The sequence below is a fragment of the Callionymus lyra genome, chromosome 16, assembly GCF_982586985.1.
Source record: "Callionymus lyra chromosome 16, fCalLyr1.hap1.1, whole genome shotgun sequence".
NCBI lineage: Eukaryota > Metazoa > Chordata > Actinopteri > Syngnathiformes > Callionymidae > Callionymus > Callionymus lyra.
In genome coordinates this window covers 16,149,337-16,172,805 of record NC_141833.1, presented here as the reverse complement: position 1 = coordinate 16,172,805, position 23,469 = coordinate 16,149,337, and the positions used below count along the sequence as shown (strand labels likewise).

General features: G+C 41.8%; 1 protein-coding gene, 1 long non-coding RNA gene and 1 pseudogene across 2 annotated transcripts; 2 read left to right on the top strand and 1 right to left on the bottom strand.

Moving 5' to 3' along the window:
* The first annotated feature begins 8,809 nt into the window (after positions 1 to 8,809).
* LOC148063954 (uncharacterized) lies at positions 8,810 to 11,187 on the top strand. Its single transcript, XR_015713536.1, has 4 exons — positions 8,810 to 9,030; positions 9,620 to 9,733; positions 9,810 to 9,847; positions 10,554 to 11,187. It is a non-coding gene; the product is annotated as an uncharacterized LOC148063954 (long non-coding RNA).
* A 1,889-nt stretch (positions 11,188 to 13,076) lies between these two features.
* Positions 13,077 to 15,615, top strand: LOC148063953 (gap junction delta-4 protein-like). The gene is made up of 2 exons (XM_087810363.1): positions 13,077 to 13,208; positions 14,582 to 15,615. Exons 1-2 carry the CDS (start codon positions 13,154 to 13,156, stop codon positions 15,613 to 15,615), a joined length of 1,089 nt encoding a protein of 362 aa, XP_087666489.1. The 5' UTR covers positions 13,077 to 13,153.
* Positions 15,616 to 18,373: 2,758 nt separating this feature from the next.
* LOC148063952 (frizzled-8 pseudogene) lies at positions 18,374 to 20,440 on the bottom strand (annotated as a pseudogene).
* Positions 20,441 to 23,469: the final 3,029 nt, after the last annotated feature.

Genomic DNA, 23,469 nt, shown 5'->3' with positions numbered 1-23,469 from the left:
ACCTTAGAGACCGTGGACTGCCCATCGAATACTGCTGGCCCCCCAAACTTCCCTCATGGGGAGGTGGGCTGCGGCTGTTGGGGACGGTCTACAGTTCAAAGACTGGGGGCCGTTCCCGGACGGCTGCGGCCCCACTGCCCCCGCCCTGCCCGCACAACCGTGGCCCCCCTGTGACCCGGGGGACCTGGGCCGGTGCCTGGCCATTGCTCCCCTGGGCTCATGCGGTGGCACTCAACCCGGCTACTGGCCGTGTCCGCAGGGTATTGGGGGGGGTTCCGCCGCCGCTGCTGTGGTGGGTCCCCATCTCCTTGACTCGGTCCCCTGCTATGGACTTGGTGGCGGCCTGACGGTCTGGGGGTCCTCCGTCGCCCGGCCTGGCCCCGGGGCCCTATCCCCTGACTGGTTCTTCTGGCTGCCCCTCTGCCCCGGTGCCTGCGCCTGGTGCCTCCCCCTCTCTGCTTCCTCGGTCGTCCTCGCCTGTGCTCGCCCTCTCGCGCCCCCGGTGGTGGTCCGCCTTCTCGCTGGTGTTTGGGGTCGGCTCTGGTGGTTATCTCGTCTGCCGGGTCCTGGTCTCCCGCGGGTTCCTGCCGCGGCTTGGGCCCCTGTGTCTGGATCTGCTGTACTAGGTATGTGCCCTCTGGCCTGGCTATTTCAACCCCCCCCCCCCCTCTCCCCTCTATATATCTTCACCCGTCACCGGAGTCTGTATACCTGTGTATTGTCTACATTTGTCCCAAACCCACACCTTTTTATTTCTCTCCCGGAGCCCCAGGGATCCACCTCCAGAGCTGCTGCTGATCCAGGGATCCACCTCCAGAGCTGTTGCTGATCCAGGGATCCACCTCCAGAGCTGCTGCTGATCCAGGCATCCACCTCCAGAGCTGCTGCTGATCCAGGGATCCACCTCCAGAGCTGTTGCTGATCCAGGGATCCACCTCCAGAGCTGTTGCTGATCCAGGGATCCACCTCCAGAGCTGCTGCTGATCCAGGATCTTCACCACGTCATCAGATCCCGAGTTCTCTCCAGCACCCCCATGGACCCTCCTACACTCTCCTCTTTTCTCTCACTATATCCTCCCTCACTCCTCTCCTTATCCATCTGTCTACCCCCCCCATCCTTCCTCCCAGCCGGTCAAAGCGGCAGGCCGTCAACAATGAGTCAGGTTCCGCTCGAGGTTTCTGCCTTCTAAAAGGAAGTTTTTCCTCGCCATTGCTCACTGTACAGTGATTTGTTTCTTGCTCTTTGTTGAATTGCTGGGATCTATTTTTCCTTAATCAACTGTAGTCTTATTTCAACTGTATAGTGTCTTGAGATAACTTTGTTATGATAAGACACTTTAAATAAAATTGAATTGAATTGAATTGAATTGAATTGAATGTGTCAAGCTGTGCACTACAATCCTGCACTGACCAGCAGGCAGTGGTTTACGTCTTCAAACTGTCGCTGCCTACGTTTACTGTCTGCCTCAAGTTCTCTAACATCGTTGAGTCTGTGCTAAAGAAATCAACCTCAAGGTTTTTTTTTACAACTTTATGGTTGAATGAAGATGTATTACAACACTTTATGTACTTTATTACAATGTTTTTAAGTAGTTTGTATTACATTTGTTTCATTTTGTTTTTTTATTAACTTAATCACTGTTATGCTGATGACACCCAACTCTACTTGTCAGTGAAGCCAGATGAAAGAAATCAGCTACACAACTACAGTCCTGTATCACACATATCAAGTCCTGGATGACCAAAAACTTCCTCCTACTGAACTCGGAAAAAACCGACGTTTAATTGGTCCTAACATCTCAGACAAGCATTAATAATGATCTCTTACATTCATCACCTGTGCAGTTTAAACCCTTTTCTTCACCACGTCATCAGATCCTGAGTTCTGTCCAGCACCTCCATGAACTCTTCTATACTCTCCTCTTTTCTCTCACTGTATCCTCCCTCACTCTTCTCCTTATCCATCTGTCTATCCCCCCCTCTCCTTCCTCCCAGCCGGTCAAAGCAGGAGGCCGTCAACAATGAGTCAGGTTCTGCTCGAGGTTTCTGCCTTCTAAAAGGAAGTTTTTCTGACACCAGTGTCTAGGCTTAGTCTGGACCAGTTACAAACTCACTTGGTGTCACTTCTGGTCAGACCCAGCTGCAGAAAAACATTTAAGGGGGGGCAAACTTTTCAACCTAAATTTGTTTTTAAAAAGGTACAATAAAAACAATACTGAACTATCACCGAGCCCAAGTCCAAGGCAGGTGTCTTGGTGAGTTCAAGTAAAGGCTTCAGCTGCAGCTACTCTCTCAGTTTGAATGTTCACTCCAGGGTTCAGGTTGACTTCAGTAGACATGGATGGTCTTCCTGCTCGCTCTCCTTGTTACTTTTTCTTGTCAAGGTAGTAAGGATGTTCAAACTGAAAACCAAAACCAATGACTGCCTCTATAAGCAACTGTAACCACTAATGACAAATGATAACAATAACTGTAGTGGAACCTATTGACCACTTGGGTGTGCTGTTCTTGACATTGATGGATGTGTGTGGAGAGATCGAAGAAGATAATAAACGAACATATTTTGAATCCCGGATTGCTGTTAGCGTTGTTGTGTGTTCTCACATGGAAATAACTAAAGTTGAACCACAACATTGTACATTTACATCACCTTTAATAGGCGTAACAGCGCTTTGGCTTCGTTCGACAGGGCAGAGGGTTGACCTCTTATGTAAAAATAAATACCTTCCTGCCAGGGCGGGCACGGCTGACCCTGGGGGCGGGCATGGCCCCCATGCCGCCGGGTCTGACTTCAGGTCAGTTCAGTTCAGTCTACTTTACTTGATACTTCGTCACCTGCGCTGATTGACACTAAATGAAGACATTTTCAACAGCGCCCTCTGTTGGCCAGGAGCGAAAACTGAAGATTATTCGTTTTGCACAGTGATGGTCAATTTTGAAGTTAACGTGTGTCATCATTAGACTTTTAACATGAAATTATAACGGTTAATTCTAACAGCATCAAAATCAGACTTTGAATTTGAAAAACCATCAGGATCCGTGTATTCTTAGTCATGTAGAAGTTGAGCGCCAGAGGCAGCCAAGGCTGGCCCACTGCTCCATGTACCCCCAGATCTGTGAGCGCCTGTTGCTGGGACAAAGTCCAGTATTTACCTAATGACCGTCTAGTTTTTCTGCGGTAGAACAACCTGCTCTATGCGTCCTTGGAGGATGTCCAGGTGGTCACTTTGGGTATGTTTGGTCTGGATTAACATTGAATCCTAGGAATATTTCTGGTTATGCTCAAAACTAGTAATTCAACCTGCTATTGTTCAGGTCGAGTGAAGAAACGCGTTGAGACGATGAACTTCAGCCAGCAAGCGTGGAGTCCACATGTTAAGGGAGACCCTGTCGCTGTCTAAATTCACAAGAGTCTCTTCATTCTGTGTCAAGTGATTTCTTAATGGTCCGCCATCACAGATGATTTCTTAAGAAGCAAATAAGCGTTTCAAAGAGAAGCGTTGAAATGTTCCTGGTGGGACAGGGTGTCAGGCAGAAATCCCATTGAAGGACACTTTGATAATGAGATGCTTATGTAGGTGGGACTGGGGGCCGTTCTGAAAATTGATGCTGGTGTTAGAAATGGACTAACGGAATACGAATTACCTTGTAGAGGTTTCCTATAATAAACCCACTTCCTGTTTCTTGTTCAGTGCAAACATGTCTCTGGTTTTGTTTGCTCTGTGTGTGATTACAGCCGTTCAAGGTAAATACTTTTCACTTTTCTAAAGCTACAAACCAGTTGCCAGAGACTTACTTTGTTAAGGAGTAGCTTAATTGTTCAATTGTTTAAGGTTTTAAAACAGTTTGTAGGTTTAACAGGTTCACGGAAACATTCAATTATCCTGATAATCCTCTAAAAAGTCAGAGCAGGAGACCAGAGGAAGCCTGTCGACACCAGAGGGACGAGGTGGTGGATCCATGACTAGGATGAAGAACACAAATGTTTCATCACATGTCGTCAACGTAACTAGAAATAATCGTGACTCTTGTGTTTTGTAGGTTCTGATCCTGAGACTGTGTTTGTGAAGAGAGGAGATGATCTACGTCTGGCTGGTCCTCAAACTTTGTCACCGACAGAGATTGAAGATTTTTACTGGAAACACAACCAAATAAGTATTAAAGTAAGTACTAAAAATATATGAAAGACAAAAGATTGTGATATATCCAAAGCACGAAGGCAGAGCTGAGTTTTTAAAAGAAAATAATTATTTGTTGCTGAAGAATGTGATGTTTAACGACAGTGGAGTCTACACAGCTGTGATACATGATGGTAACTTGAAGGGATGTTTTCCATGTAAACACTGTTAATGTGGAGTCAACGTGGTTTATTTCAGATCCAGTGTCTCCAGTCCTGCTCCAGGTGGACTCGGTCTCAGACCTCAGAAAGTCTTGCAGCCTCACTGTGAGCTGCCAAAACATCAGCAGCAGAAGAAGGTCCAGTCATCTCTCCACATCTACCTGCTCATGATTGTCATCTTTTAAACACTGATTGACTTGTACTTCTTTTCTAGGACACAAAAGTCATGATGACTACACACCTGAGCAGACACACACACTCCCCTCGACAGAGTACCAACTGGACAATTGAACTGACTGTCGTCGTCATGGAGATTAATTCTAAATTCAGTGACAGTCTGAAACTTCTGAACTTGTATTTTGTATTTTAAGCTCAATAGTATTTTAATGACAATGGATGTTGTTAGTTTGAGTTGTGTGTTTCTTCTGTCAGCTTGATTGGACATTTTTCAGTGTGTCAAAAAATCAATTACGTTTTAAAATCACTTTGATTGAAGAGATCTTTTTGGTTTTCCTCTCTTTATTTTGGTCAGACACGTTTCGCCGCCATCACAACATCCTCAGTCATGAGAAATGAGAAATAGCAAATATTGTACTTTTTCCAATCAATTCCCTTGTCTCCATCTCAATCCTTCTTTCAGGCACTAAAGAAAATCTTTACAAACTTTATATGGAATAAACAAAGACCAAGAATAAGACTCTCTCTACGACAGAGGTGGACTTCAAGTTCCAAACCTTAACATATATGTTTGGGCTGCGCAGGTTAGAGCTGTAATGTTAAACAAACAGCCCTCCAGCCTGGGTTGCAATGGAGTCCCAAATGCTCAAAATTCCCATTCATTTATACATTTACTCGGCAGCAAAGAAAAAACTTTTAAAACAGACAAAAAACCCATTTTTCAGAAACTCAATTGACATGTGGTTTCGCACACAAACACATTTGGGGGAAGCTACAGCACTGTCACAGTTTTCACCAATATATGGTAAGGATGACTTCCACCCAGGAAGGGAAGACCCAGGCTTCATAGTCTGGGCCATAAAAGGAATAAGTAAAATTTCAGATTTATATAAGGATCATCAACTAATGTCATTTGAAGAGCTCCGCCTAAAACATAACATTCCCACAAAACATTTTTTCAAATTTCTTCAAATTAGAAGCTATATTAAATCCAAGCAAAGCTCTGGCCTGGCTCTTCCTGCCCTGTCTGTTCTGGAGGAGGTTATTGTAAAGCATTCACATCCCAAAGGTCAAATATCTCTTTTGTATAAACTTTGTGTGGATGGATGCAAAGAGTCATCAGTGACTACCTTACAAGCCTGGAGAATGGATTTAAACGAAGATGTATCCGAAGATGAATGGAGGCAGGCTTGCACTTCAGCTCAAACCCAATCCGTGAATTCAAACTCCAAGTTACCCTCAATATAAATGATTAACTAGACAATACATATCACCTGCTAAACTACACCGCTTTAATCCAAATATTCCGGACACCTGTATAAAATGCAATGAGCATAAGGGGTCACTATTTCACTGCATGTGGGAGTGTCCAAAGGTGCTTTCTTTTTGGAAGAAGGTTGTAGAATTGAGTGGACAAATGACTGGGAAGGATATTCCATTGAACCCAAAACTCTGTATTTTGAATGTCTATCCTGCTGATTTTGTGACCTCGAGAAACATTAAGACGTTACTTAACATTGTTTTCTTGAAGCAAAGCGATGCATTGCCCTTTCCTGGAAAAATGTTGTTGCTTGCAGTATCTCCTGATGGCTAAAAGGATTGACTTTCTATGTAGCCTTGGAGAAAATAAGTTTTTGTGTGAAAGGTAAACTGGACAAATTTTTGAAAATATGGAAAATGTTCTATAACTTTTTGGAAAGTTTTAACATTGGAAATTTGATTTGACTGTAATAATCACAAGATAGAGGTGTACTGGACTGGCTGCTTTTTTTTTATTTTTCTTATTATTTTATCTATGTTTTCACGCATGTTTGTCTTTTTTCTGTGTATATTTTGTTTTGTTTTTCTTTTTTGTTTTCTTTTTTTCTTCTTCTGTGACTGCATCTTGTAAAGTTTGAATAAACAGATGTTTGCAAAAACAACAAAAAAAACAACAACAAATGATTCAAGAATGAGAAGCATTTATTATAGGATAAAACAAATAAAAATGAAAAAGTTCTACCTTACCTTACCTTACCTTACCTTACCTCTCTCTCATCTGCGTCACCGGTGAGTGCCCAACTTTACACACACACTTCCGCACGCACACACGCCTACTCCCATTTGAACCGCTCCCTCTGCAACACACACACACTCAAACACACCGTGCAGCACATCTTCACCCTGTATGTCTCTTACACCTTACATATTCAGCAGGACTGCCATACTTGTGGGTCAGGGCTTCTACGTTTTTTTCTATTGCACTTCACAACAAAACAACACCCTCTTAGTTGCGCTCTCTTCTCCTGGATTAAAACTTCATCATGGAACTCATTCTTCTCTTCCTGTTTCTCCTCAAGATGGTTGAAGGTATGTTTTGACTAGTAAATACTTAGATTTGGTTTATGTTGTTGAGCACGAACTGTCAGAGCGTCGATAGTTTTCAATGGTTTTAATTTATAATTTCTGAATCAAGTAACCCGTGAGTTTAACAGCAACAAATCAATCAATTCAACTTAAACAAGGTTTTTTTCATTGTTCCTCTACTATTATATTTAGCTCCTGAATACTTTTAATCAACTCCCCTGATTTAGTGCTACATTTATAGCTAGTATGTAGCATCTGTACCTAGCTAGCATATAGCAACGACACGTGTGTTGGCGGTGTAGCTACGCCACTTCCTACGTGATGACGTAACAAGCTGCATATGCGAACGTCTTTAAAATATTTGTTATGGGTTAAAGAAACGTCAACAGAAAGGTTTGCATGATACTTTTACCACACATAAAACATTTATATTGACAAAAGGAAGATCCTCGTCGACCTAATCCCTGACCGTACTTTCATTTCCTGGTCTGACGATCATGTGACTTTGACACCAATCGCTACATGTGACGAAGACCCTGTCAATGGGATCGTGGATCATTCGCGTTTCAAAACGAGAATTCTAGAGCAGCCTCGCACTAAACGTGGGACCATTTTGATCTTGTATCTGAAAATTAGGCATTTGCTGTAATTTCCTTGTCCATTCGTCCGTTACTCTCTATGTTTCCACTTCTATTTTAATTCAAGCTCATTTTAAAGTGAATCTTAGTTTACTGTTTATATTGTTTTCTTCAGGTTAAATGTCAAATTTATTCGACATAATTGTCTTATTTTAATAAATCAACCTCCTCAATGCTGAGGCATCTTTTCTATGTTTTCAGGAGAAATGATGTCAAAAAAAGAGAAACAAACTTAAGTGCACTTTATATTCCAAGAAAGAATCGTAAAGTGCTACAGAAGCAAGGAGTTTAAGAAACAACAGCAACAATCACGGTTGAGATATATTGAAATATAACAATTCTGGATTTCCAGAAGTATATATGCTGTAACTTATTTGGGTTACATAAATTGATTTAATAAATAGAGCAAATAATCTATCCTTAACCACTTTATGTCCTCTTTTCTGGTCTGTTACTAATTCTATTTGAACAGTATGATGTAGTTACGATGTTTCTATCCGTGTGACTGGACAACAATATTTGTTTCAAGATGATTCTCTGATTATTGTCTTGTTTCCAGAAAATCCAGTATTTTACCAATTTTTATCATGAGTTTGAATCACCAATTTTTTCAATAGTAGTTGCTTTTTGTTCTTACTGTCAACTTCTTTTGACCATTTTGAACCACATGAACATCTGATGAAGCTCCTAAACGAGCCACTAGAGATAGTTTTGATCAAAGCCTGCTAATTTCTTATTATTGTTATTTTAGTTCAAAACAGAGTTAAAAGAATGAAATTGATAATTTTGTATAAAGCAACTTTATTTTCCACCACTGACGTCCTGCAGGGTTATTTCTTAAACCTAGTTAATCTACAATATACTCATTCTAATCTGGATTACTGTCCTCACACCTGAAATAGGACTGAGATTGATTTTTTAAATTATTTATTTAAAGTTTCAACACAGTTGTAGTAAATCAAGTGTATTAGTGCAAACAAGTCCCGAAGGTCTATTTCTATGTCAGCAAACAATCATGTTCTTAGATAAGTTTATGTTAAGCAGTGATGGGGATCAGCACCTCTTAGTCTAGAGTTGATACAAGTCAGAGCAGGAGACCAGAGGAAGCCTGTGGACACCAGAGGGACGAGGTGGTGGATCCATGACTAGGATGAAGAACATGACACAAATGTTTCATCACATGTCGTCAACGTAACTAGAAATAATCGTGACTCTTGTGTTTTGTAGGTTCTGATCCTGGGACTGTGTTTGTGAAGAGAGGAGATCATCTACGTCTGGCTGGTCCTCATACTTTGTCACTGACAGAGTTTGAAGATTTTTTCGTGAAACACCAGAACAATTCTATTATAAAATGTGATCATAGCTTAAACTGTAATACTAGTCAAAAGTACGAACGCAGAGCTGAGTTTTCAACAGAAAATAATTCTTTGTTGCTGAAGAATGTGATGTTTAACGACAGTGGAGTCTACACTTTTGTGATACATGATGGTGAAGATCACATTAAAGTAAAATACAACGTGAACGTTCAGGGTGAGTATTTACTTTCTTTATTTTGTATAAATGTATAAATTGTAACAAAGAATCATAACGTATGAGTAACTCGCTGAACCAGAAGACAAATCTCTCCACTGATGGTAGATTTCTACTCTCACCTGAGGCCAGCAACTCTGTAGTGACAATAAAACAAAACCACAGACACATGTTTCTTTGAATGTTAATAAAAAGAGTCGAGATTATTCAAGTAATTCTATCTAACATTCCATCCATCTATTGTTCTGTCCTTCCTTCACATGAGAACAAGAGCCTTAGAGACTTAAGAGAGACTTAAGCAGCAGATTCTTCTTCACAACTATGATAGAAAAAAAAGAGTAAACATGTTGATAAGGTTTGAAGCAAAATTGTGAAATAAATTCACAAAGTCACATACAGATGAATCTACAAATTATTGAAGAACATTTAAAAAAAACGATTATTAATTATTATTATTAAAACTATTGATACAAAACATTTTCATTCATGTATAGATGTTCAACTTGTTGGTCAGTGGAATTGTATGAAAGAAATATGTGAAACAAGATTCTATCAGAGGATGAACCTTTTGTTTTTGTTGTCTTTGCAGACTCTGAGTATTTACCTGAATCATCGGCGAGTCAGCTTTGGGTTGGATTGGGTGTTTTTCTGGCATTGGTTGTTTTTGTCCTTTTTGTTTTAATTTTAATTTACGTATACCTAAGTGAGTTACCTGTCTGTCTGTCTGTCTGTCTGTCTGTCTGTCTATAAAAGTTGTTTTTTTTGTTCCATATCTTCAGGAACTCAAAGGAACAGAAGAGACAGTGTACAACCGGCGGTAAGTGTTGCTTCTTTGTTACCATTTTCTTACTTTCAGAGCTATTCATGGTCAGGCTCCTCCTTACATCACTGATCTGATCCAGCCTTACACCCCAGCTCGGGCTCTGAGGTCTGTGGATCAGAATCTACTTATGGTTCCACGCACACGGTTCAGGACCAGAGGAGAGAAATCCTTCCAGGCTGTTGCTCCTAAGCTTTGGAACGATCTTCCTCTCTCTTTGTGTTTGATGATCTACTGACTCCTTTAAGAAACATCTTAAGACGTTTCTATTTGTTCAGGCTTTTCCTTGAATTTCTCGAACTCCTGTGTTGTTCTCAGTATTATCTTGATCTTTAAAGTATGTACTTTTTTGAGTATTGTTTTAGCGCTTTGTGACCCTGGTCTGGAAAAGCGCTATATAAATAAATATTACTTACTTACTTACTTACTTACCATCCCTGGTTTACCTCAAAGTAAACTTGAAGTACGAGTGACCTAATGATCAAGATAAGATTGTGTTTGTAACGAGTAGCTAAGACAAATGAGGCGACTAGTTAGTCCCACGCTATCATTTATAAGACAGTATCATATGATCGTCTCAATGTCGAATGGACACACTTCATGGCAGGGGTCACCATCGCTATATAGTAAGTTATTTCAAAAGTGTGTATCAACCTTTCATTCATTCAGTGGATGATATAATGAGAGTTTCATTCATTTCCAGGGGCGTCTGAACGAAGAATCCATAGAGCTTCACCAGTGACGGGCTGGTGACGACCAGCTAGGCCAGTAGCCCTCTTGATACGTCAAGAGACGGTTTAATGGTTTAATGCAAAAGTTCAACATTAGCTCTGTTTGTTTGTAGTTCACATAGAAGCTCAGAAATGTAGTCTTACGCTGCATATGTGAGTTCATCGAACAACGGAATGTGTCAAGCTGTGCACTACAATCCTGCACTGACCAGCAGGCAGTGGTTTACGTCTTCAAACTGTCGCTGCCCACGTTTACTGTCTGCCTCAAGTTCTCTGACATCGTTGAGTCTGTGCTAAAGAAATCAACCTCAAGGTTTTTTTTACAACTTTATGGTTGAATGAAGATGTATTACAACACTTTATGTACTTTATTACAATGTTTTTAAGTAGTTAAAGTGTCTTGAGATAACTTTGTTCTGATAAGACACTTTAAATACAATTGAATTTAATTGAATCAAGGTTTGGTTGTGTTTTAATCGGCAAAATGACAATATCTGAAGGTTTTTAACAAAGACATGAGAGCAAAATAAGTATTATTTATGTATGCATGTCATTTATTTCAATCTCAACTTTGTGACATTACATTTACACACGAGCCACACAAATTATTACTGAACTACTGTAACTGTTACTGACTATGAAGATGAAATAAAAACAAAACATTGTTTTAAATGATCCATGCCTTTTGTGTAAATGGTTATCTTTCAACAAAATGTTCATGTCATTGACTGTATGAATGTATGATGTATTATCTTCATTTGACGCTTTTCGTTTTGTTGACTTTGCAACTGTGAGAGTTGAAGTACGTAAGTAAGTTTGTGAGCGTCACAACTTTAACATGGATGATGTCCAGGTCTGGTCCACCTCCCAAGTTCAAGATCTTGAGACAGAAGGGAAGTTCCATGGAGGCAACTCAGTTTCTGACACCAGTGTCTAGGCTTAGTCTGGACCAGTTACAAACTCACTTGGTGTCACTTCTGGTCAGACCCGGCTGCAGAAAAGCATTTAAGGGGGGGGCATTACATTTTTTCAGGGGGGCAAACTTTTCAACCTAAATTTGTTTTTAAAAAGGTACAATAAAAACAATACTGAACTATCACCGAGCCCAAGTCCAAGGCCGGTGTCTTGGTGAGTTCAAGTAAAGGCTTCAGCTGCAGCTACTCTCTCAGTTTGAATGTTCACTCCAGGGTTCAGGTTGACTTCAGTAGACATGGATGGTCTTCCTGCTCGTTCTCCTTGTTACTTTTTCTTGTCAAGGTAGTAAGGATGTTCAAACTGAAAACCAAAACCAATGACTGCCTCTATAAGCAACTGTAACCATTAATGACAAATGATAACAATAACTGTAGTGGAACCTATTGACCACTTGGGTGTGCTGTTCTTGACATTGATGGATGTGTGTGGAGAGATCGAAGAAGATAATAAACAAACATATTTTGAATCCCGGATTGCTGTTAGCGTTGTTGTGTGTTCTCACATGGAAATAACTAAAGTTGAACCACAACATTGTACATTTACATCACCTTTAATAGGCGTAACAGCGCTTTGGCTTCGTTCGACAGGGCAGAGGGTTGACCTCTTATGTAAAAATAAATACCTTCCTGCCAGGGCGGGCACGGCTGACCCTGGGGGCGGGCATGGCCCCCCAATGCCCGCCCATGCCGCCGGGTCTGACTTCAGTTCAGTTCAGTTCAGTCTACTTCACTTGATACTTCGTCACCTGCGCTGATTGACACTAAATGAAGACATTTTCAACAGCGCCCTCTGTTGGCCAGGAGCGAAAACTGAAGATTATTCGTTTTGCACAGTGATGGTCAATTTTGAAGTTAACGTGTGTCATCATTAGACTTTTAACATGAAATTATAACGGTTAATTCTAACAGCATCATAATCAGACTTTGAATTTGAAAAACCATCAGGATCCGTGTATTCTTAGTGCATAAATACATTTAGTAGAAAAAAAAGGAAAAGATTTTAAAATAAAAATAAGTACTGAAAGGTATTAAATCAAGCTAAATATGCAAACAAATATATACAACCTTTATTTAAAGAACAATCCGATTTAAAAGCACATTTTTCCAATATTATTATATTCACTTGAAAGTTCTTCAGGAGCAGAGGACAGTAAATTCAAAATAAAATATTTTTTGTCTCTACATGATCTAAGAATCCATTTGATCTGGGTCAGAGGTGAAGGACACCCTGGAAAGGTGGACAAACAATCACCCAGAGACAAGAGAGTCATCAAACACACACCGATGAATGCCGATTATTTGACTTTCACATGTGTGTGTTCGAGTCGATTTGTCATCATCATTCTGACTGTACGTGTGTGTGTGTGTGTGTGTGTGTGTGTGTGTGTGTGTGTGTGTGTGTGTCGGTCCAAAATAGCCGAGCGTCTTGAGCCTCCTCCTCCTCGTCTGAGTTTAACAGCCACCTCGACATGTCAACAATGCTTTGACGGTAAGAATAGATCTGTTGCAGTGTTACTGTTGGCGAAGCTTCGCATGAGCTGAAGGGAAATCAGACGTAAGCTCGGCTCTTATGGGATCAGCCTGGACTCAGCAGGACTATGGGGGCCGTGGACCTGCTCTTCATCACCCTCAACCACAGCGTGTCCTTCATGGGTGAGTCTTCAGAGTCACCAACGAACACGACTCACGAAGATCTTTAACAAGCACGAGTTACGCTCGATTGTTTCTCTCCTGGCTGTGATGACAAGTCAACGAGTCTCAACATTTTCTAAAATATTTCTTTCTTTTTTTTTTTTATATGAACTATTGGCTTTTTTGTCCATTTCGCATAAAGCTTTTTATGTTTATTTAGCTATATATTTTCACGATTTTCTTTTAACAAATCTAATCTTACCTCAATTTCTTAAGAACTTTTCAAACATCTTTGTGTATCTTTTCTTTTTTATTCAATGCAACTTGGATCTACTTTTTAAATGTTATTTAATTCAGTTTTTTTCTCCTTTAAAAAAACAACAACAATATTTTAAGGTATTTTTTCAAAAGTCAAAATTGTGTTTTCAATATTTAGACTTTTAAAAAAATATATTTTACATTTATTTATTTTTATTATAAAACATCTTTAGTTTTCACTTTTTCATCTATAATACACAACCGTGTTGGACTTAAAATCGAATATAAATATACACAATTATTTTACATATTCTTTGTAAAAAAAAATTTTTTTCATTATTTGCTATCAAGATAATTGATTTAAAGGGACAATGTTTTCGTAGCATTGATCCTTTTCTTTTCATAAATTCATCCTTATAATAAATAATTCGTCCAAAATGATGATCCTAATAACTAAACTTGAGTTATATTTTACATTTTGGAATTATTTCATTATTTATTATCTTTATAAAATAACTTTAGTTTCCACTTTTTCACTTATTAAAATGGCGGTTTGGGGCTTTTTAGAATATCTTTTTTGAGTATTCTTTTGATTGTTTAAGCGCTTTGTGACCCTGGTCTGGAAAAGAAAATCTCTTTAGATATAAATTACTTAATTACTTACTTAAAATTCAATCATTATATAAACACGTCATTGATTTATTATTAGTATATTTCATTTATTCTTAGCATAACATTACATTAAAATAATAAATGAAACATAATAATAGTCATAATTGTCTTTTTTAATATTATACTTGGTAAATGTAGTATTTAATACATGTATTGAATTTTAAAAATTATTATTACTAAATCACTTTTCACCTTCAATATTTCACTTTTTATGGATCTACTGACTCCTTCAAGAAACATCTTAAGACGTTTTTATTTGTTCAGGCTTTTCCTTGATTTTCTGGAACTCCTGTTGTGTTATCAGTTTTATCTTGACCTTTAAAGTATATACTTTATTGAGTATTGTTTTGATTGTTTAAGCGCTTTGTGACCCTGGTCTGGAAAAGCGCTTTATAAATAAAAATGACTTACTTACTTATATAAGATGTTTTGGAATCATTTTAAATCTAAATCTGACTCGGCAGGTAAGACCTGGTGGCTGCTGATGCTGGTCCTGCGTCTGCTGCTGCTGCTGCTCGCCGGCTTCACTCTCTTCAGCGACGAGCAGGAGCGCTTCATCTGCAACACCATCCAGCCCGGCTGCTCCAACGTCTGCTTCGACGTGTTCGCGCCGGTGTCGGTGCTGCGCCTGTGGCTGCTGCACCTGCTGCTGCTCTGCCTCCCGCACGTCATGTTCACCAGCTACGTCGCCCACAAGGTCCTGACCCACCGCCACTGTGTGGCGCTCTACGCCTACGACCGGGTCCCGGGGGGTTCTTCCTCCTCCAGGGAACCGTCGTTGGGTAAGGCCGCGCCCGAGGAGTGGGGCGGGCGGCGCTTCTACTGCGCCTACCTGCTGGTGGTGGTCCTCAGGATCCTCCTGGAGCTGGTCTTCGGGGCCGGGCAGTTCTTCCTCTTCGGGTTGTCCCTGCCCAAGAGCTTCCTGTGCTACGAGGCGCCCTGCACGTCCGGGGTGGAGTGCTACATCTCCAGGCGCACGGAGAAGACCCTGATGCTGCACCTCATGCTGGGGGTCACGGGCGCCTCGGTCCTGCTGAGCCTCCTGGACCTGGTCAGCTCGCTCAAGTCCATGTTGAGGTGGAGGAAGAAGAGGCAGCGGCTGAAGGAGGAGGCGAGCAAGGCTGAGCGGAGCAGCGTCTTCAGCGCCGCCACCGCCGAGGACACGGACGTCCTCCTGACCAGGAGGTCCCACGCTGGAGGCGGCAAGACCCCCCCTGCCGACGAACCCAGGGTCCTGCCGCACAGCGAGCAGAACGGGGGACCGGCCTTCAAGCGGTCCTTGTCTACGACCGACCGGTGTAGACCGGACTTCTCCAGGCCGCCGACCCCCATGAGCACCTTTGGAACCCCCCAGTGTATCCTCAACGGCTCCCAGAGGCCCCCTGCGTCCCCTCGCTCCGAGACACCGGGGACGCCGGGGAGCGCGAGGGTCGGCACTCAGGTCATCGCCATCGGGCGTCAGCAGAGCGACCCGTCGGACAGGAGGGCCTGGGTGTAGAGCGGGAGGTCGTCGTCATAGATATATATATATATATATATATATATACTGTATCATATTCAACGACACTGTATCATTTTGGGGTTTTTAAATCATATTTTATTTTTATCAGAGTTATTTTATGCTTTATATTTCAATAAAGTGTGTATAAAATAAAATAATTTGTTCATTTTTGTGTTGCAATTTAACCACCGGCCGCTAGATGGCAGCATGTCCTCACAGCTTAAGGAACAATAAAATCCGGCGATGACTGGGGACGAGGGGATACAGTGACTCCAGCAGCTTTTAAAGCTGATGTTTGGACATATTTTGGTTTGAAAACAAATTAAAGCAGTTACAACTGAGGACGAGAGGATACAGTGACTCCAGCAGCTTTTAAAGCTGATGTTTGGACATATTTTGGTTTGAAAACAAATTAAAGCAGTTACAACTGAGGACGAGAGGATACAGTGACTCCAGCAGCTTTTAAAGCTGATATTTGGACATATTTTGGTTTCAAAACAAATGAAAGCAGTTACAACTTCATCAAGAGTCATGTGGTCTGTAAATACTACAACACCAGAGTCAAGTACTCGACAATACTACACATATATCCTTGTTACTACAGTATATACATATCGTATCGTCAGCGTCATGTAAAATAAGTTTTAATATAGAAAAAAGTAGTTAAGAATAATTTCATATTTTAAAAAACATGTGTTAAATGTGTGTCAATAAAGTCAGAAAGAAGAAAACATTATTACGTAAATAAATAAATAAAGATGTTTTTTTTAATCGTGTGAACGCAGTTCAGTCGAGTCCAGCTGTCGTCTGACTCACCCGCCCACCTGACCTTTGACCCTGCACAAGGTTTCAACCATGACCTGGTTGAACCAACTCTGAGGGCCGACCGTCACACGTTTGTCATGTTGCCACCGATTTGACCTCTTGACCTCGCCAAGACTATAAATGACAAAAATACACACCTACAAAACAAACACACAACAATGATGAAACACAAAGATTAAAACTTAAATGTTAAAACTTAAAAATCCTGCCACTAAACACACTCCACACACACTTTATCAAACTATACACAATCTGACACAGTGACGGGAAGTGTTCGCGGGTACCCTTGGTAGCTGGGACACCTGCTGTTCAGTGGTTTTATAGTCGACATTCTGTGATCGTTGACTCAGGTCTGAACTCTCCGCGACTCGTGTTGCTTCTGCAGGTATTCAGAGCAGCCGAGAGGTCGAGAGGTCAGAGAAACAACCTGACAGTCTGAGTGTGTGTGTGTGTATCTGTGTGTTCGACCTTCTGGATGTTTGTCGTCACTCGGTCGTGCGTGTCCTTGCACACATGTGAGTTTGTTTCCGCGCCTTCAAAATAGTAACACGGTGAAAGATGTAATACTCTACTCGGGCACAGGTGGCAGCAGAGGGCTGAGTGTCCGTCAAGAGAAGTACAACAATATCAGAAAATAAATAGTTTAAAACTGTGATCTAAGATTATCATTTTAGTAAGTGCATTAAATAAAGATCAATTTATGTTAATGTTGAGGTGAATTGTTAATATGTTTGTCCTCCTCCTCACTGTCCATTTTTAAATCTCATCTTAAACACTTTTATTCCCTGACTTTTAACACAGCATGAGACTCTGAGCTGTTTTAAGTGCTTTTTGCTTGTTTTATTTTATATTGTTTCTACCTTTGTATGATTTAACTATGCTATATTTTATGTCATTGTACAGCACTTTGTCACGATTGTTTTTAAAGCGCTTTATAAATAAAGTTGAGTTGAGTCGAGTCCAAAAATAACAAAGAATATAATTTTTAAGTATTTTGTTGTGACCAAAAGGTCGTTTTATTTTTGTTTATGTGGTTGCGCTTTTCGTTTGACCTTCAGGGGCCACCGTACTTAGATTCAGCAATAGCGTTCAAACCACAAAAAACAATTATTCAAATTTGACATTAACTAAATTATAACTGTTATAGAAACATACTTGTAGCAGCAGATTTGAATATATTTTTAAAATACGAATAAATGACTGAAAACGTATAAATATTGTGTCAGACATAATGAATCGATCCTAAAAGTAAATTAAGATCAATAATCAGAACAGATATTGGCGGGAACGTGAGCTCAAATATTTGGGATCAAGTTTTGGACTGAGTCTCGTTTTTCTCTCTCTGACCGCACGGTGGCAGCAGAGCACAACTTTTCTCCTCGACGAAGAAACAAGTTTTCACAAGATAGAAAAAGTTGATCAAACTTTCAAGTAAAGAGTGAACAAAAAAAGAGCAACAGTAAGAAAAGGGAAAGCGAGGAAAATATATGGAACACGAGAAAAGACAAACAAATGTGTAAAATAAAGTAGAAAAAACGAGAAAATAATGAATGAGATCAGACTGAAGTAAATTAAAACGGAGAAAGAAGTAAGTTTGCAAGACTCCATTAATAATGATTAAATAATATACACTTGTTTCTGTGTAATATGAAGTATTTTTGACATCGTAGTTTGAATAAACTGTACTTTTATGTATGTTCCTGTTGTTTACATTATCAAGATGTATTTCCGGGTTCTATGAAAATAAGGAAATCTCCAGATATTGTATAGAACAAAGTTTACAGTAATAAAGTTGTAAGTTAATAATTAAATGGTAACCACGTGACTAGTCTTGTAATAATTAAAAAACGTGTTTCCGAGGCAACATACATTTGTTCAAACATGCAATGATTGATTGACAGACACGTGTCTCTGAATAATAAACAATAGATAGTTTTCATTAAGAACTTTTATTCTCAAAATAAAAATCTGTCAGAGTGAAGCGTATTTACAATCTTTAACTTTCATTTCTTTTCTTTTTTTTACAAATGTACAACAATAATTATATAAATACAAACGACCCGTAAGACGTAAAGGCAGCGACGGATCCAAACGGTACCGACTCGGTCCAAAATCTCCTAAGACACGGCTCTATGCAGACGACACGCCGCTGTGTTGCTCCGTGGTTTCACCATTGAGCTAATGGCTACACTAGCAACTGTTCAAAGTTAACCAAGAGGAGGCCTTCGGTCAGACCCGGGACAGCGGCATCTGTTTGGGGCAGGACATGGAGCTGGTGGTTCCGGACCTCCAGGTGACGTCGCTGTACATGGACCCGGCCGTGGCCTTGCTGCCCCAGCAGCACTGAGTACAGAAGGTCCTCCACGAGTCCAGGGTCTTCCCCGACCAGACCCAGGCCCCGGACGTGATCCCCACCAGGAGGCACATCAGGTACTTGAGCATGAAGACGGCATAGACGGGCCTGGGCCGGTTCTGATCCGAGGCGCACGAGCAACTCTGGGCCGCCTCCCAGGTCTGCCGGTGGTGCTGCTCGTAGAAGTAGCACGCCACGATGACGGTGGCGGGGACGGTGTAGAGCACCGTGAAGACCCCGATGCGGATCATGAGTCTCTCCAGCTTGTCGGTCTTGGTGCCGCCTTGCTTGATCACGGTCCTGATCCGGAACAGAGACACGAACCCGGCCAGGAGGAACATGGTGCCGATGAACAGGTAGATCACCAGGGGGGCCAGCACGAACCCCCGCAGGTTGTCCAGGTTCTGGTTGCCCACGTAGCAGATCCCGGCCACCGAGTCCCCGTCCACGGAACTCAGCGCCAGGACCGCGATGGACTTGATGCTGGGGATGACCCAGGCGGCCAGGTGGAAGTACTGCGAGTAGCTGGCGATGGCCTCGTTGCCCCACTTCATCCCCGCCGCCAGGAACCAGGTCAGGGACAGGATCACCCACCAGAGGGAGCTCGCCATCCCGAAGAAGTAGATGAGCAGGAAGACGATGGTGCAGAGCGCGGGTCCGGTGGTCTCGTAGTGGACGTGGTCGCGGCCGCACGCCACCTGCTCGTGACCCGCGACCAGCCGGACGATGTAGCCCACGGACACGAACATGTAGCAGGCGGAGAGGAAGATGATGGGCCTCTCCGGGTACTTGAAGCGCTCCATGTCGATGAGGAAAGTGGCCACGGTGGCGAAGGTGGACACGAAGCACAACACGGACCAGAGTCCGATCCAGGACGCGGTGAAGGTCCGGTCCTCCGGGCTGAAGTACGGGCTGTGGCACGGCATGGCGCAGTTGGACACCTGACCCGTTTTGAGACCTGACCCGGTGAGCGGGACCAGCGGCGGGCGACAGAAGCAGCCCGGGTCACACTGACCCGGCGGCGGCTTCCAAGGAACCCCAAAGTTTTTCCTCCTCCTGTCGGGTTTCTGCGGGCGGTCCGTGGGCTTCGCCGGGACCGGGGCTGGGGTGGTGGTGGTCTGGCTCTGGTTGTAGTCCATGCACAGCGAGTCCTGGTGGCCGTGCTCCGGCAGCAGCTCGCACCGCATCCGGTCCGGCCACGGGAACCCGTACTGGCGCATGAGCGGCGCGCAGCCCGCGCGGGCGCGCTCGCACACGCCCCGGCAGGGCGGCAGCGGCTTCTTGTAGTCCTCCAGGCAGATCGGCGTGTACATGCTGCACAGGAAGAAGCGCATGTCCGGCGAGCACTTGATCTCCACCAGCGGCCAGAACTGGTGCACCTCCAGACCCGCCTCGTCCTGCGTGTCGTGGTTGAACTGGTTGGGCATGTAGGTGTAGTTGTAGCCGATGCCCCGGCACAGCGGGACCGAGATCTCCTGGCACTGGAGCTCCTTGGCCGCCCGGCACGCGTGCACGAGCAGCAGGCTGAGGAGGGCGCACCAACAAGCGGGGACGCGCCGCTCCATCGTCCGCGTCTCTGGTCACTCCAGATGTTCCGCTGCGCTCATCCTAAGAACCAGAACCGGGACCTGGACTCTCACCCGTTTTCTCACGCTGTGTGTGTGTGTGTGTGTGTGAAGGTGGGTGCGCTCGCTCTTATACCAGGGCAGCCAGGACACTCCCCCCGCGGAGGGGCGGAGACCAGAGTTGAACTGCTACTGCTGGAGGTGTTTGTTTAAAACGTCCCCCCCTCCTCACCCCCCCTCACCCTCTCTTCACCCCCTGAACCCCAATACACACCCAGCCTGTTACAATACAATAGAACCATTAGCGAGGAATGTCATTAGCGAGCAGACAATTAAGAACAAACACACTTTAGCGAGTAAACACAAATACTAGACTAACAACTAATGACGACACAAAAGAGAGACTTTTAAACATCATGAGCTCACAGATGTAGCGACAAAGTTAACTTTTTCATTGATTGGTAAAGTAAAATAAAATATAATAAAATAAAATATATAAACATTAATCTTTGTTCTTGTTCTTATTTTAATTTTTCTTAATTAAATTAAATTAAATTATCGTCTGTATTGCTATTTGGAAAAACAATTTCCCGTAGGAAAAACATATCTATTTATCCATCCATCCATCTATCTATCATATTAACTTGGAGTCTCACTTTTTATCTCCATCATAATATCGAATGTTTTGTTTTTATTCAAATATTGAATTAAATAATTTGTACTTTTAAAGGTTTAATTTGATTCAAACAAATCAATTAAAAATTGCAATATTTTCATGATGAATGATGTTTTTTTTTCACATAGAGGTTGATATTCTTATTCCTATCCTATCAAAAAGTATTTTCCTAAACTCAATATTATTTAATTCTTAGTCTTTTCAATTCAATGTAAAAATTCTGGTATAATACTGACAGCAGACAAAACCAACAGAGCACCGAGCTACTAGATCCAACTTTCAGCCAATCCTGCGACTTGAAGTCGATCATGTGACTGAAGAAGCTCAAAGAGTGGAAATGAAGAAAAAATTCAACCTTTTAATGTAGTTATGATTGAATACAGTAATTTAACAATAAAAGAAAACAGACTTCAATTTAAACAATTTAAAGTTTAAACTTTTGATTATATCAAATTCAACCATGGTATTTCTGTTCAAAGATTGTGAATTTAATTTTAAAAAGCACGTAAAACTGTAATCCAAGTAAATACAAATATTATCAAAACAATCAAGGTCTGGTTAATGTTGAATACTTTGAGTTGTTTGTTAACATTATTAAAAATAAATAGGAAATTAAAGTCATTAGAACCACAAGACTGCTGCAAATGATTTAAATGTACATTAAATTAAATAAAGCTCAATTCAAAATATTACAATAGATTATTTTTTACACATGATTCAAAAACGTAAACACATAAAAAAGAAAAGATATAACTAGTATAATATTTTTGTCAAACATAAATAATAAAGAGGTTAAAAGTCATATAGTTAGTCATATATTTACAGTTAATCAACCATAGAAAGGCGAGTCTATTAAGCAGTAGGTTTGTGTGTGTGAGTTAACGGGGTTACTGAGTGACAGCGGGGGGGCGTCTCGGCCGGCGCCCCATCACCGTCAGTAAAGACAACAAACCGACGCGGGCGGATCGTGTCGCCGTAATTAAAGTCCTTCACACGACTCATTGGATTCGTCCAGTTGTAACAGAACCGAGTCACACCCGGGGTCACAGCCGGGGTCACAGCCGGGGTCACCCCGAGCAGGGGGTCGGGCTGAACCGACCAGAGTCAATATTTGTGGAGGAGGAACTACAAACGTGGTCAGTGGAAGTTTATCGTGTTTATTGAACGGTTAAATTAAAGTTGAAATGTGTTTTTTTAAGAATTCGGTTGTTTTTTTTTAGAATTGAATTTCCAAATGTTTGCTTCCACATCGTCACATGATCGTCTGCGAGACATATGATTGGCTGAAAGTGTTTCGCTCTTTTTATACTATTATACCAACAGTTGTATATTGAACTTAAATGGCTACAAATAAAGAAATGTTGAATTTTAAAAATATATATTTTAATTATTGGACATTATAACTCGATGACATAATAAAATTAATTGATTCAGATCGATACAGATTGATTTTATTACATTTTTCAAAAAACAAATTCGACCTTCAATAGAGAAATCTTTAATTTAATGATTAAAAAAACAATCAAACGCTTAACCCTTGTGCTATCTCTGGGTCAAGGTGACCCGAAGTAAGCAAGCAAGTAAGTAAGTAAGTAAGTAATGGGGATTTCTAGAGCGCCTATCTAGACCAAATGTGTTTGTGGTATCCCTTGTGTTGTTTCTGGGTCAGGGTGACCCAAACGCATGAAAACAAATGTGTTTGTGGTATCCCTTGTGCTATCTCTGGGTCAAGGTGACCTGAAGTAAGTAAGTAAGTAAGTAAGTGAGAATGTTAGTAAGTTAGTAATGGTTATTTGTAGAGAGCCTTTCTAGACCAAATGTGTTTGTGGTATCTTTTGTGTTATCTCTGGGTCAAGGTGAACCAAAGGCCCTAAAACAAATGTGTTTGAGGTATCCCTTTTTTTGTTTTTGGGTCAAGATGACCCGAAGGCCTGAAAACAAATGTGTTTGAGGTATCCCTTGTGTTGTTTCTTGGTCAAGGTGACCCGAACGCCTGAAAATAAATATGTTTACAATACCCCTTGTGTTGTTTCTGGGTCAAGGTGACCCTAAGGCCTGAAAACAAATGTGTTTGTGGTATTCCTTGTGTTGTTTTTGGATCAAGGTGAACGACCTTCACCACTGCACATGTATTACGGAAGCCAGGGAGGTCGTCCTAAGGATCCGGGTCCGGTTGTTCCTCAGAAACCTGTCCAGGATCTACAAGACGAGGTCGGAGAAGGTGTGAAGGAAAAAGACTCCGAAGCTGCGACACTTCAGCTGGTCCAGGATGAAGTCGAGACCTGGAGAGAGTCTCACACCTCAGTGACTTCAGGAGGAACAGCAGGTCTGAACTCTGAGAGGCCTGGGATAGTCTGTGGGGAGGACTCGGGGGAGGGGGGGAGTGTTGGGGGGAGGGGGATTCAGGATGCAGAAGTCCACGTCCAAACACA